General features: G+C 47.6%; 2 protein-coding genes across 5 annotated transcripts in view; one reads left to right on the top strand and one right to left on the bottom strand.

The window, feature by feature from the left end:
* LOC119843804 overlaps nucleotides 1-14,735 on the top strand; it is a 16,066-nt gene continuing 1,331 nt past the window's right edge. The window contains exons 1-5 of one of the 3 annotated variants that reach the window (XM_038373689.2): nucleotides 1-215; nucleotides 1,665-1,897; nucleotides 3,302-3,425; nucleotides 13,836-14,002; nucleotides 14,514-14,587. In XM_038373689.2, coding sequence (XP_038229617.1) covers nucleotides 1,676-1,897; nucleotides 3,302-3,425; nucleotides 13,836-14,002; nucleotides 14,514-14,587 — 587 coding nt within the window. In that variant the 5' untranslated portion in view covers nucleotides 1-215; nucleotides 1,665-1,675. Of the gene's footprint in view, nucleotides 216-1,142; nucleotides 1,423-1,636; nucleotides 1,898-3,301; nucleotides 3,426-13,835; nucleotides 14,003-14,513; nucleotides 14,588-14,735 lie in introns of those variants that run through there. The other 2 variants (XM_038373688.2, XM_043497989.1) reach the window with 2 other exon arrangements.
* Nucleotides 5,901-14,735, bottom strand: part of LOC119843806 (hydroxysteroid 11-beta-dehydrogenase 1-like protein B) — an 11,765-nt gene continuing 2,930 nt past the window's right edge. The window contains exons 1-6 of one of the 2 annotated variants that reach the window (XM_038373690.2): nucleotides 10,433-11,298; nucleotides 9,120-9,250; nucleotides 8,582-8,693; nucleotides 7,296-7,484; nucleotides 6,492-6,635; nucleotides 5,901-6,199 (exon numbers count right to left, since the gene is read on the bottom strand). In XM_038373690.2, coding sequence (XP_038229618.1) covers nucleotides 5,985-6,199; nucleotides 6,492-6,635; nucleotides 7,296-7,484; nucleotides 8,582-8,693; nucleotides 9,120-9,250; nucleotides 10,433-10,514 — 873 coding nt within the window. In that variant the 5' untranslated portion in view covers nucleotides 10,515-11,298 and the 3' untranslated portion in view covers nucleotides 5,901-5,984. Of the gene's footprint in view, nucleotides 6,200-6,491; nucleotides 6,636-7,295; nucleotides 7,485-8,581; nucleotides 8,694-9,119; nucleotides 9,251-10,432; nucleotides 11,299-14,735 lie in introns of those variants that run through there. The other variant, XM_043497988.1, reaches the window with a different exon arrangement.

Genomic DNA, 14,735 nt, shown 5'->3' with positions numbered 1-14,735 from the left:
GCCCGCTGGCCCCACCTACCGGCCGGTTCGGGGCAGCGGGCGGGGCGACGCGACGCACGCTGGCTTCCCCGGAGCGACGTAGGAACCCCGCCCTCCCAACTGTCACACCGGCGCATTGTCACGTGTGCGGCCCACGTGTTCCGGGAGCCGCCGACCCTGCGGTGGCAGCCGCTACACAGGGGACAGGGAGTTCGTGAGCCCCGCCCACTCCCGGGGTAGGGGACAAGGAGCCACGCCCACTTCCCCGCCCCCATAGGAGACCTAGACCCTTCTCTCACTGTCCACCCCCACAGGGGACAGGGAGCCCCGCCCACTGGCCCCATCGAAGACTGAGCCACGCCCACTGCCATTCCCTCTCCCCCCCACCCCCGTAGGGGGTTTGGAGCTGCAGAAACTGATCTATGGCCTCTTCCCTTCAAAGGCGTGGGCAGTTTCACCTGCTACACCTTCCCCCCTGTTAAGTAGACTGGTGGGGCCAGGTCTTTGCTTGAGGTGTAATGAGGCCAGGCTGTTCCCCTCCATATTTTCCAAGTTGCTGGATGGCCCCTCCTTACCTGTCAGGGAATAGGGGGGAGTGAGTGGGGGTCATCATGGTCCAGACCAGCCCCACCCGTGCTTGTGGGTCATGGTCCTGTGGCACATGGCCTGTCACTCTGTGACACCCCCATGTGCCCTGGGGGCACTGGCTGCACAGGGAGGTGGGGACAGAAGTGGAGGTTGTGGTGCTGTGGTCACTCTCTGGGGAGGATTCAGAGTAGCAGCCGTGTTAGTCCGTATTCGCAAAAAGAAAAGGAGGACTTGTGGCACCTTAGAGACTAACAAATTTATTAGAGCATAAGCTTTCGTGAGCTACAGCTCACTTCATCGGATGCATTTGGTGGATTTTGCATCCAATGAAGTGAGCTGTAGCTCACGAAAGCTTATGCTCTAATAAATTTGTTAGTCTCTAAGGTGCCACAAGTCCTCCTTTTCTCTCTGGGGAGGAGAGTCTGAGGGGGCTTGCTCTGCTGCCGCCTCTCTCTCTTAGGAGAGGGGATTTGGCTCCTCAGTGGCATTGAGCCAGCTCCTCTCCCCAGCTGGAGTCACCTCCCTCAAACAGGATGCAGGTCATGGTCCCAGCTGCCCTTGGGGGGAAATGCTTGTGTGCAGAGGAGCCTAAGAGAAGCCCTGCCCAAGAGGATCACTTATCACCTTATTTTCCTGTGGGTGGATGTTCTGTCCTGAAGCTTCCAGCAATTTCAGCAACTCTTATTCCCTACGCAGACCCTCGCCAGGAGAGGTTGGCACTAGGATAGCTATGAGCTCCTACTACAGCAGCAATCTACCCTCTTGTGTGTCAGTGTCAGGACCTCAGGATGGGAAAGGAGGGTGGCCTCTACCTTTCAGTAGGAAGTAACTCTGCTGGCTCGCTTTCCCATTCAGGTTTCAGAGTAGCAGCCGTGTTAGTCTGTATTCGCAAAAAGAAAAGGAGTACTTGTGGCACCTTAGAGACTAACAAATTTATTAGAGCATAAGCTTTCGTGAGCTACAGCTCACTTCATCGATGAAGTGAGCTGTAGCTCACGAAAGCTTATGCTCTAATAAATTTGTTAGTCTCTAAGGTGCCACAAGTACTCCTTTTCTTTTTCCCATTCAGGATAGCTTTACTGCCTGTCTTTCTCTAGCGAAGCGTAGGATGGAGACCTTGGATGAGTTTGACAACGAATACCCCCTCAGTATGTCATTCTGCAAGCTGATTTCCCCCGAGGACTTTGAAGTACAGTCTTTATCCTACACTGAGCAGTGCCTGCAAGAACTGTATACAAACATGGAGCAGAGCCCAGGGATCTGTGAGAAGGTCATGCGAAAGAGGAAGCAGATGGAGAAAGAGGCATCTGGCCTGGCATCATTTTTAAAGGTACCTGCAGTGCCTTCCTGACTAACAGCTCCCCCCACCAAATATCTGAGATTATTGGGGGAGATTTTATCAGGAATAACAGTGAGAGAGTGTGTCTCTCAGAGCCAGGAACTCTTGACCACTCTAGACATGAGACAAATCACCTTGTAGTTTTCCACCACCACTCCTTCCCTGTTTCTGCTTAGGCTGCTGGTATCTGTGCCACAAGAGGAGGGGAAAGTCTGTTTTCCAAATTGTGCATGAGCTTTCCTGAAACCTGCATCCCTCTCAGGGTTCCCCCCTGCCTCCAGCATGGAAAAACCTAGATGTAGCCTTATCACGTGACCTGGATCAATCTCTTCTGGGACTAGGGAATGAAGCGCTAGCTTGAGACCACCGCTCTAGTCTCCACCTGTGTGTTGACTCTGATTCTCAGATCGCTATTTGCAAAGTGGTCCAAGCTTTAAGGGGAGTTAAATGTTACTGAAATCACAGGTTATGGTGATATATGTTCAGCCTGGTCAATATGAATCCAGTCATGTGATTTCCACTAAAGGGAATTATGGGAGCAAATTCCCATCACCCGATGGAAAAATTACTCTCTTTTTTAGGAGTTTTTTATGTTTGTTTGCTGGGGGAGTATGCAGGGAATAGAGGCTGGAATCGACAGAGGAAGTGATACTGAAGCTATTGTTGTACTTCCTCCTTTTCCCTGGAGTAAGGGCTCCTTAGGCTGACTTGGATACACTCGCCAGCTCTCTATCTGCTCTGTGACATTAACTTTCCCCTGATTCCAACCCACATGAATCTAATGGAAGCCTGAAGGCACCTGACCATTCTGTGTATGTCACCACTCTGGCAATGTAAAGGGCCTTAAAGTCAGTGTAAATGTCTCCCTGAGACTTCCCCTTGTGCAGGGAGCTGCCTGACCAGTGTAATAGCTCTACCCCAGTCCTTCTCCTAGTCCATAGCATAGGGGTGCATTGAGAGGATGGCCAGATTTCACAGCACTACAGCTGTTCTCTGCTTAACAGGGTTCACAGGGAGCTATAGGAAGCAGAATGTTAGAACAGCCCAGAGGCTGCTGCAACTTACACTGCAAGCAGCCACAGCCCTACTCAACATCAGAATGGAGGGGGTAAAAAGATAGCTTAAAGCTATCTTTATGATTTCAGATCACTAACGCTCCCATTGCACACAGAGCCTGGTTTTCAGTTACTCTGTTTCTGTACTTGGGGCAGGGATGGAAGCTGTGGGAGGGACAAACAGAACATTGAAGCCATAATAGCTGGTATGTGGGATACTGGAGAGATGGTGAGGTAGCCTTGTGAACCAACAGTCCACCTTGGCTATTAGACAGCAGTATCCCCTGCAGAGGCGAATAGCAGTGCCTTACCCTCCCCCCCCCCCCATGTTGTTTTCTAGGCCAAGTTTTTCTGGACACTTCAGGGAGAGATGAATTACTGTAACTATGTGGGGATTGCGGAGATGCAAGAGAAGGTGGTGCAGCTGAAACGAGACATGCAGAAAGTGAACACCTATGCTCGGGGTAATCCCTGTGCTTCAGTCTCCATTTAGGCCTGTGACACAACTCTAGGAAATTTTCCTTCTGGGCTTTTCCTCTCAGACGCCCCTCTCTCCATCCTGTGGCTTGTGATGCAGAAGAGAAAAATGCAGCGATGTTATAACAGTGCCTTTCCCTATTGGGAAGGGATAACTCAGGAGTCTAAGCATAAGCTTGAAATAGCTAAGCTCTCTGAAACAGCCAGCTTGAATCCACCCTTCATGCTTCTGAGGCAGTTTCATTTAGCTAGCATCTCTCTAATGATTTTTATCCATAGATCTGAATGGTTTACAAAGGGAGATAAGCAGTATTATCTCTGTTACCTATGAAGAAATAGCCGCAGGGAGGTGAAGTGACTTTGTGAAAGTCATACAGTGAGTTGGTGGCATGGCTGTGAATTGTACTGAGGTCTTCTGTCTCCAAGTCTAGTACCTGGACAACACAGCCTCCCCAGTTTGCCTCATTGTCCTGGGCCAAAATTTCCCTTTCATTGTGCACCAGTTGTGTGCCACTCTCCCACCTCTGAGCTGGCTATGTTTTAGTGGTGGTTTATGCATAAAAGTTTGTGAACCACTTTGGGATGTCTGGGATCCCATACTTTGGGATGTCACTTTGGGATGAAAGGTGTTGTAGAAATATTAGATGTAATTGTTTGTTAATTAGCTGTTTGGATTCTGATGGCCATTTTCACCCCAGTCTATGATATAGCTGTGATGTTTCCTTCTCAGTCCTCGGCCTGGTAGTTATATTAGCAGCTGGTATAGAGTGGGAGACGGGGTGGGGTGTGTGTGTTTGTGCGCGCGTGTGTGTGTGTGTATCAATATACAGCACTTTAGCATGCCTCACACTAACTCTGTGGATCCTCCTGATGCACACTAAAAGTTCCCTAGTGTGTATTGACATCCTACAGCTTGAAACCGAGAGATTGGGGACCCTCATCATTCTGATCTAATTGGCGGACAGCAGCTCTGAGGTCTGCCCAGAAGCCTACACAACTGTATAGTTTTGAACTACTTAGAAGAGCAGGGAAAGGACAGCCCTTGACAGGGAAGTGGTCTCTCTGTATCCCCACTCTAGGTCTAATTCCATGCATTATTAGGTAGTCTGTGGTAGCTGCACATGCACCTCAGGCCAGGCTGGGGGTTAGAGTCCAACTAGAGGAGGCTTTACGTAAGCTACACGTGTCAAGGTGTCCAGATGCTAGAGATGAGTGAAGGATGGAGTTGCATCTCATGGCCCTGCCCAGATCTAAGGTATGTATTTTGGGGCTCATTGGGGAAATCTTTGCTCATCATAAGAACGGCCATTCTGGGTCAGACCAAAGGTCCATCTAGCCCAGTATTTTGTTTTCCAACAGTGGCCAATGCCAGGTGCACCAGAGGGAATGAACAGAACAGGCAATCATCAAGTGATCCATCTGTCACCCATTCCCAGCTTCTGGCAAACAGAGGTTAGGGACACCATCCCTGCCCATCCTGTTTAATAGCCATTGATGGACCTATACTCCATGAATTTATCTAGTTCTTTTTTGAACCCTGTTATAGTCTTGGCCTTCACAACAACCTCTGGCAAGGAGTTCCACAAATTGACTGTGCATTGTGTGAAGAAATACTTCCTTTTGTTTGTTTTAACTTGCTGCCTCTTAATTTCATTTGATGGTCCCTAGTTCTTGTGTTATGAGAAGGAGTAAATAACACTTCCTTATTTACTTTTGCCACACCAGTCATGATTTTATAGACCTCTATCATATCTCCCCTTAGTTGTCTCTTTTTCAAGCTGAAAAGTCCCAGCAGCCGTTCCATACCCCTAATAATTTTTGTTGTCCTTTTCTGAACCTTTTCCAATTCCAATATATCTCTTTTGAGATGGGGCAACCACATCTGCACACAGTATTCAAAAGGTGGGTGTACCATGGATTTCTACAGAAGCAATATGATATTTTCTGTCTTATTATCTATCCCTTCCTTAATGATTCCCAACATTTTGTTCGCTTTTTTGACTGCCGCTGCACACTGAGTGGATGTTTTCAGAGAACTATGCACAACGACCCCAAGATCCCTTTCTTGAGTGGTAACAGCTAATTTAGACCCCATAATTTTATATGTATAGTTGGGATTATGTTTTCCAATGTGCATTACTTTGCATTTATCAACATTGAATTTCATCTGCCATTTTGTAGTCCAGTCACCCAGTTCTGAGAGATCCTTTTGTAGCTCTTTGCAGTCTGCCTGAGTCTTAACTATCTTGAATAGTTTTGTATTATCTGCAAATGCTGCTACCTCACTGTTTACCCCTTTTTTCCAGCTCATTTATAAATATGTTAAATAGGACTAGGCCCGGTACAGACCCCTGTGAGACACCATTATTTACTCTCTCCATTCCATCCTACCCTTTGTTTCCTATCTTTTAACCTATCTCTCTCTCTATGCACTTTGGAAAGATTATGTCCAGAACAAACATGAGTCCAGTATCTCAGTTGCCCCTCTGCTTGAGCAGGGTTTTCCTTTTATTGTGCTTCCACGTGAAATTGAACTGCCCTGAGGCTTAGAGGATATTTTCCAGAACGAGGAATTTGTCCAGCAGCCTTTCTATCAGGCCTGGCATCCATTCCTTCAGCAGCAGGACAGGCTTTAGGCTCCAGTAAGGATATACAACCTCTCGATGTCGCAGCACACCAGCCCGCACCACTTCCCGTGCACACTCTTCTTTGGGACTTGCCTGCATGGTGATTTTATCACCGATGATTTTCAAAGCATTGTCTGGGATAAAGAGAACAATTATCACACAGAGTATCCTCTTTCCTCTCTTCTTCCAGATTAAACAGACTGCATCTGGGTGCATTGGGGAGCATAAATTCTCTGAACTACAGGAGCCAACACCCAAACCTTTTCTATAGTTCTTAAGATCATCATCATGTAATAAATCTCCTGACCTCCCCTTATTCCCCTGAGATTATCTCTCAACATCTGGATGACATTTTTCCCCTTCTGCACTGTGTATTGCAGCCTAATGATTGGGTCTGCCCAGTAGAGAGTATCATTTTTGTTTTACCTGTGTCAATATATCCCAGTACAGCAACTGTGACTGAGAGACTGATCTCCCGAAGGCGCAGCTCTCTGCGTAGCGAGCTGTAGAATCCTTCCAGAGCAAACTTGGCTGCACTGTATGCGAGGGTGAATGGGCTTCCAATGCGACCTGAAGAGAATCAAAGCAATAGGGAATAGCTGAGAAGTTCCCCCAAGGAAACGATTCACTGAGGGGAAAGGTTTTAGGCAAGTGGAGCTGTCAGAGGACAAACTGGAGTCTCACGTAGATCCAAGTCTAAATACTGTTCAGATCATTTTTCTGTTGCATAACTGCCTACCTCATAAACCAGACATGTCTTCTATTAGATGGGGCAGCCCCACCAGCTCTTGCTAGGATCCCATTGAATCTCACAAGCTAAACAGTGTCAGGGATTGTCAGTACTTGGGAGGAGACCTCTACGGGCACCTGTAGATGGTTTGGTAGGTGGCCCTCTTTACTCTGCTTTGAGTTCCTACTAGTGTAACTGCATTTCAGTGATGGGTGAGTGATCCCAGTGAACAGTTTGTACAGAGCATTTTGAAAGACAGATTTGGAGGAGAGTTGCAATTACCCATCCTCTGCCACCAAAGAGTTAACAAAACTTCTCTGAAACTAGAAGCCTTTGTAACAGACAGGAAGAGATTGGCTGTTGTTGTAACTAATGGCTTTTCCTGTGGAGGAGGCGAGATGAAACAATGATTCCACCTGTTGTTAGTTGTGAGATTGGTTTGACTGAGAAGGGCAGTTTGGACGCGTTCACTGGTAACTGAAAGGAGCAGGCTTCCTTACCACTCATGGACGATATGACAACGATGCTGCCCTGAGACTCTTGCAGCATGGTCATTGCAGAAACTGTCAGCTGCACGTAGCTCAAGAAATTGACAGTCATAGAGCTGGTCACTGCTGCCATGTCTCCTTGGAATGGGCCAAACCGGCCACTTCCCCCAACGTGGTTCAAAACCAGGTAGTCGAGACCCCCTGAAAGAGAAGGGGAAACACAGATTCAGATGAAGTATGTGCATCTGTTCTTGGATCAGGATGGATGTGGTACACTATCTGCCCTCCCCGCTCCAAGATAGCAGCCGTTCTGAATCAGAGTCTACCAGAATCAGGGGATCTGCAGTGGGATGCACTGACGTTTCATCACAAATATTTCTTAGGTGGAGCTAGACTTACAGCCACTGAAGTCAATATCTAAACTCCCACAGATTAAAAGGGAATAGAACTGGACTCTGGTATTGTCGGCCTTGGTCCCAAGCTAATTCCCACTCTTTGTTCCCCAGAGTTGGGATGGACATCAACTATTCCCATATACCCTCCTGCTGATGCTCTTGATGGCTGATGGTTTTGGAGTCAGGGCCCTAGCAGAGAAATCCCTCACAGCTCCATCCTGCTCATATGCCAGTGGAGCCATCTCAGGCTCTGCTTTTCCTTCCTCTGTACAGACTGCTGGAGACCTCCCCCACTCTCACTGCAGCCTTCCCCCCTCCCCGATAAATCTGACCCAGCACCCACTGTATGTCTGACTTGCCTGCAGCTACTCAGTGCACACTCGAGTGCTCCATTGTGAGAAATGGTGCTTGTTCCATCTGATACCGCGCACAGGCCGCTTGGGATGAAGAAATAGCTGTTGATTAAAGCCAGGACCCTTTTCCATGGAGGGCCCCAACATCTGTGATGGAATAATACTAATAGCTGTTCAACTTCCTAGTGAAGCTGCCCTGCTACCTTTGAGGTTTAGTGCAGGGATTTCCCAGTTGGGGCAAGGGGAAGTCCCCATTCTTTGGAAGCTCATCTAAGCCAGTTCTGGAATTCTCTGCATCTCTGCTGCCAGTTGAAGTAATTAGTTATTCAAAAGAGAGCGGCACTAACCCTACAGGGAATCAGTGTTTGGGAATCTGCGTGGCTGGGCCAATCCCTAGGATGGTTAGGCTTTTTCCGGGTAGGAGAAAAATGGAGCATCTTGTTTCAGGGAAAGGCAGCATGGGTGATTGGAGTAGGTGACCCAGGAGAGGTCTGTGTCCTTCCCTGTCCCAGGAGGGCACAGAAAAGGAGGGAAGCGATGCAAGTTTTACCCAGTTTGTTTCTGGTTTCTTCAATGACATTCTGGGCTGAAGTCAAGTTGTTCATGTCGGACACCACGTGCCTGGCAGAACTCGCCCCCAGTTCCAGACACTTCTGTGCCACCTGCAGAGAAAAGAGCAGCCATCAGCAAAGAAACTGACACTGCAGCAGGCTGCGCAGCCTTCAGCATGGCAGCTGTTTCATAGCACAGAGTAGAGCGTGCAACCGCCTGCTTCAGTTCACCCTAGGTTAATGGATGGGGCAGGAACTCAGTCTAGCATGAAATAGAAGGGATTGAATGCAGCTGAAGAATCATATTGGGCAGGGGAGCAAAGAAGTGATGATTTGCAGCAGCGTGCTCAAGGCCACATCCTGGCCTCGGGTGTGAATACAATTTCTGTTGAGAGAAGGGGGTTGTAATGTGGGTGGGTGGCCAGTGTGTCCTGGCATTTGGCCACCTCTGCACCCTGCTGTGTGGGATTGGAGAGTGGGGTATAATAGAAGCCCAAATTTTCCATTTCTCCACCCTCCTTGGGTTGGGGGTCTTACCTCCTTGAGCTGCTTCTCCCTCCTGGCAGTTAGGAGCAGGTGCGCTCCCATTCGTGCAAACTCATAGGCTATTTGTTCCCCAATCCCAGTGCTCGAACCAGTGACCAGCACACGCTTCCCTCGTACCATTTCTGGAGGTTTAAAAGGCTGTTAGCAGGAATTTTTCCCACTGCTTCCCTAAGATCCTGGGCATCAGGGAGCCCCAGGACTCCCAACACTGATTCTCTAAATCCCAACAATATGTGCCATCGAAGGAGGTCTATCTTTTCATCTGTAAAATGGAGGAAGTGATACTCCAGGAGTATTGAGCTTTTTAAAGTGCTGAGTACTGGCACTAAATTGTTTGTACAACTGGGGAGTTGTTACACCTTTGATCAGCCTGACCTGTTGGAGCAGAGACCACTTGTGATGTGGGCTTATGTGTAACTGGACAAGCTAGGGAGGGAAAGGACCTATTAGGTCACCCCACCCCTCTCCCTGCCACTACAGGATATGGTACATTTACTAGAGTTTGTCCAGGCTTGCTTTAAATGTCCCAAGCAATGGGGCTTCCACCATTTCCCTTGGAAGACTATTCCACAGGCTAAAGCCATGTTCCCCAAACACATGGCTCCTGTGATAGTTCCCAGTCCCTAGAGGGAGCTCATGGCGAGCGCCAGAAAGTTGGTTCTCTCAATGGCTCCTTTTAGAAAGAGGTATTTTCTCCCTTTCCTGATATTCGGGTTCCCCAGCCTCTGAAACAAGGTTATCCCAAGTCCTGGTCTGTCTTTGCTACTCAGAACCAGCATTCCTCCTTTGTTATCACCTGGAGGAAATCTGCTGCAGCCACAAGCTTCCACTGTGATACCACGTCCGTAGTAAAGTATCTGGCTTCTCTTAGGGCATCATTGGGGCTCATTTCCTGTCACCATTTTGCATTATCTAAACTCATTGGAGTGGTTCCCTATACAGAGAAGACTGAGCCACATGCTCCCTGCTTCATTACCCCCTTTTACACTAGCCCTTCTCTCTGTTCTCCTTTTGTTTTTCAGCTCCAACTTTCTGTATGCCTCTTAAATAGATCATTGTCATAGATCTGAGTTTTAGAAAGTATTTTCAATTGCTTTGGATGCTGACAGTAGTCACCAAATGGGGGTCATCTTTTCCCTTTACACTGAGCTGTGAGAGTGCCACAAAAGGGGACTAACCTCCATCCTGATTTCAGCTCAGTTTTTGGCAATCAACGAAGGATCTGATCTGTAACAGGGAGTAGCCCTAGCCCTCTTCTGTGCCTGCGGTGTGAATTCCCTGGAGTCCTGTCCTGCTTTGCTTACCTGCAGATAGGGTTTCCTGGCTATAGAAATAATAAGCACATAGTCCAACAAGGAGCGAGAGGAGAAGCCTGATTGCAGCCATTTTATCAGCTCAGTGCATAGACACTGGAGTGAATTATTAAACTCAGCAGGCTCTTTCATATCCAAGTGATAAACAAGTGAGGGTCACAGTCTGATTTCAGCCTATGTCACTGTCCGATTTCTCTCACCAGCCTCACATTGGAGCACTTCCCTCCCACCAGCAGTTTGTACTAGACTAGGTATGCACTGGGGCACGATTTACTGTTTAACCCAGATCCCCTTTTGCACAGTGCACCACATATGGTGCCATCCCTTCTGAGCTGCATCCAAATGATCTGGCTTGAACTACATGGAAGATGTTAATTGGCTCCTGTTTAGGGAAACAGTTACTCGCCTTTGTTGTGGAAGAGCGGAATCTGAAAGCTGCTGCAGACCATTAGCAGCCATTTGAATGTCCTCTTACTGTCCTTGTCAATATGAGCATTTTGAGGGATGGGAGGTTAGGGTGCGACCCAAAGAACATTGGGGACTGCTTCTCCATCCTGACTGTACTATATACGTTCTTGTGCTGTGCTCATCAGCATAGTATCTGAGTGCCCTCCAATAGTGCATTAAGCAACATGATTAACATCTGCCATATGTTGTTTGGTCTCTTATCCTCTCTCCACAGGGAGAAGTGTGTGCATTGGTGTCTTATTCTGACAGTTTTTTTTAAATAATTATACATGTTGCTATACATTTGTTAGAGAAGACAGGTGAAAGAACTGTACCTTGCGATTGGAATGGAAGGTGGTGCGACTTGTGATGGATCTTCATTTCTGAGGGAGTTAATGTCATAGAACTTTCTCAAAAAGAAAAGGAGTACTTGTGGCACCAATCCCTAAGGTGCCACAAGTACTCCTTTTCTTTTTGCGGATACAGACTAATACAGCTGCTACTCTGAGAACTTTCTCAGGAGCTGGTCCAAGACTGTCTCCTGCACAGACAAGCATTTACCCTTATGACAGAGAGAGCCATTGAGCCAGAGGAACATAGAGAACATTATCAGTGGAAAGCCATTGCCTCCCTCAGAGACCAGTAGGGTGACCAGACAGCAAATGTGAAAAATCGGGACGGGGTGGTGGGTAATAGGAACCTATATAAGAAAAAGACCCAAAAATCAGGACTGTCCCTATAAAATCAGGACATCTGGTCACCCTAGAGACCAGGGTGGGTCTGAATCTTCCCTTGTGTATGGCACTTCGCAGGATTTTTCTCACGGGCTCCCCACCATAATGGACTGATAGAAGGGTCCGGAAATGCTCTCCTGCTTGGCAGTCATCACTGGCTATAAGAAAGAGAGGCTGGAGAGTTTGGCTCCAAGTTCAGACAGAATTCACTGTGAATGCTAGTTATGTAACAGAGCCTTAATGCTAAAGTGATGGGCACATCAGAACCGCCTGCAGCCTTTCTGTTGTGGGTCTGTTGTAAAGGAGAGATTAAGAATTATGGTCTAGTCCATTCTGAGATAAAACTGGCTCAAGCACCCACCGCAGGGAGATGGTTCAGTTGTGTAAGCAGGGAAAGCTGGCTGAGTTGTTTGGATTGCTATGCTTGAGAGAGATGCAGAGAAGCAAGTCTGAAGCCTGTACACAGCACCCTGTGTTTGCCACCACAGAGGGATGCTCAAGCTTGTGGGACATAAATGCCAGCAGACAAGAACGGACCAATAGCCCATCTAGTCTGGTATTCTGCCTCTAACCATAAGAGGTGTAAAACCCTATTGGCCATAATGTACCTAACATCTGATACTGACCCATTACAGGGGAGAATTCAGGTAATGCCTTGAAGCATGACAACTGTTGGCCCTTATAAATATTCCCCTAGCTGGTGCCTCTGCAGATGCCATTCTTACTCATATAAAGTGTGACATTATTTTAAAATGCATTGGGTCTAATTTTCAAAGCTATAAGCAAAAATGCGTAGGTTTCACTTGCACTTTGGGTATCTGCACATGCCAAGAGCTAGCTGTGTGTCTTACTAGCCATCACATGCACAAATAGTAAATATGTATATTTGCCTCTAGCTTTTTGAAAATCATGCCCTCTAGACAATAATAAGCTATAATGATGCACTAATACTTTGTGGCTGTGTTTCACTTTTTAATGTAAAAAGAAAAGGAGGACTTGTGGCACCTTAGCGACTAACAAATTTATTTGAGCATAAGCTTTCGTGAGCTACAGCTCACTTCATCGGATGCTCACAAAAGCTTATGCTCAAATAAATTTGTTAGTCTCTAAGATGCCACAAGTCCTCCTTTTCTTTTTGCAGATACAGACTAACATGGCTGCTACTCTGAAACTTGTCACTTTTTTTATGTGTTGTTGTAGCCATGTTGGTCCAGGAGAGACAAAGTGTGTGAGGTAATATCTTTTATTGGATCAACTTATCTTGGTGAGACAGAGACGCTTTTGAGTTTACACTGGTCTCTTCTTCTAATATCCTCGGACAAATTCAGCTACAACAACGCTTCTCTATACCAGTCATTATTTCCTATATTCAGATAAACTTAAGATACATAGGTTACAGAAAATGGGTGCATGTGTGCGTGTGTGTGTGTATGCACAGAGTTTGGGATTTTTACCAAATAAAAAGATAGGACTCACCCACAGCTGAGCTGCAGGCAGGATGGGTGGATAAACAAGACCAATGGGTTCCTGTTGGATTTTAATGACTAAGAGGAATGTCACTGCATTAGACCGAAACCCAACAAATCAAATCTGTTTTAACTATGGGCGTTCACTGGGCATGTTCAGCACACCAGGATTTTGTTCCCTCTCAGAAGGAGAGTGTCTTAAGCATGGAGCAATCAGGTGCTTTAAGGAAAATGTCCTCTCTGAATTTATTACTGGTGAAAGGTGCTAGATTGACAAGGCTGGAGGGCAAAGTCCTCTGTCCCTACATTCACTGTCCACCAGCATTTCTCCTCTCCAGCCTGGAAGGACAACTGCCCAAGGTGGGAGAGTTCAGTCTCCATGACCTCTCTGCTGAGATGGCCAACAGGTGGCCAGTTGTGCTGATGTGGACACTCACCCCCTAGGAACTTGACTGAACCCCTCCACATTTATTTCCTGTAGGCCACAAGCAGCCACCAAGGGCTGATAACTTTCTGTCGCAACTGACCTGAGCTGCATTAAGACAGCTGATCTAGGCTCCATTGCCTATTGCCAAACCCTGAGCCATTCAGTTCCCCTCTAGGCTTGATTTTTAAATACATGGTATCACAAGAACTGAAGAACTACATTGCACCCTGCCTGCCTCTCTGGGTAGTGAAACACACCCTATGGCCTTAAAGTTGCATTTGAAGTGCTTTGGGGTGTGCTTTTGTTTTCTTTTCTCATAGCTGCAAAGGCAGTGAAAGTGCGATATCCGAGGCAAGTGACTGGGAAGAAGCAAGCTCTGGAGGGAGGATTCTGTCCCTCCTGGGCCAGGACTTCTGACTCCACCGCTCCTCCCAAGTTCACCATGCCCAGGGTCTTTGGACCTTTTCCCGACCTGATGAGCAAACAGGTTTGTACTTGGATCTTCCACTAATATGTTCCTAGGGACTCCAGTCCTGACGTATTATCAAGCCATGCAAGTCCTCCAGGCTGCCTGGAGTCTCTGTGCTACCCTCAGTGTAGCACAGTACACATGGCATCTGTCCCAGGCTGCAGCCCTCTCTAGTGTGGAGTTAACTCTGACTGTGGGCATTAACAGAGGAGCAGGAAGCAAGGTTTTCCCAATAGGAGGAAGCCCTCTCTCAGTAGCTACTCCAGCCCCAGGCTCTCCCAGCAGAGATTCTGTAGGAAAGGGGCAGGAGCACTGGCTGTGGGGGAGCTCACAGCTACTCCAAGTCTAGCCTCCCCAGCAGAGGCCCTGTAGAGAGTGGAGTAGGAATGCTCATTGTGTGGAGGCTCCCAGGATCTTCATCCCAGCTTTAGTCTTTCCCAGCAGGAGCACTGATTGGTGGGTTAGCTAACTTGCTTGTGAAGAAACAATGCTTGTGCCGTTGTCTAACGAGTACTTTTATTTCCAATAGATGGACAGAGCAACAGCTTCAAACACTGACCTGAAGCACCACTGGGCTGGGGTGTCGACAATGAACCAAAAGAGGTTTGAGGCACTGGGGAGGGTCAGTACTGGCTAGGAGAGGGTGAGAAAACAAGGAAGAGAGGAAGCACGTCCCCACTTCCTTATAGGTGATGGGGTGAGGGGGAAAGTGAACCTGTGATGGAGTCAGAGGGAAGCAGGCACTTGTCGG

Source organism: Dermochelys coriacea, chromosome 15 (genome assembly GCF_009764565.3).
Source record: "Dermochelys coriacea isolate rDerCor1 chromosome 15, rDerCor1.pri.v4, whole genome shotgun sequence".
Taxonomy (NCBI): domain Eukaryota; kingdom Metazoa; phylum Chordata; order Testudines; family Dermochelyidae; genus Dermochelys; species Dermochelys coriacea.
The sequence above is the reverse complement of the archived record's forward strand: the minus strand, read 5'-3'. Positions and strand labels throughout refer to the sequence as shown.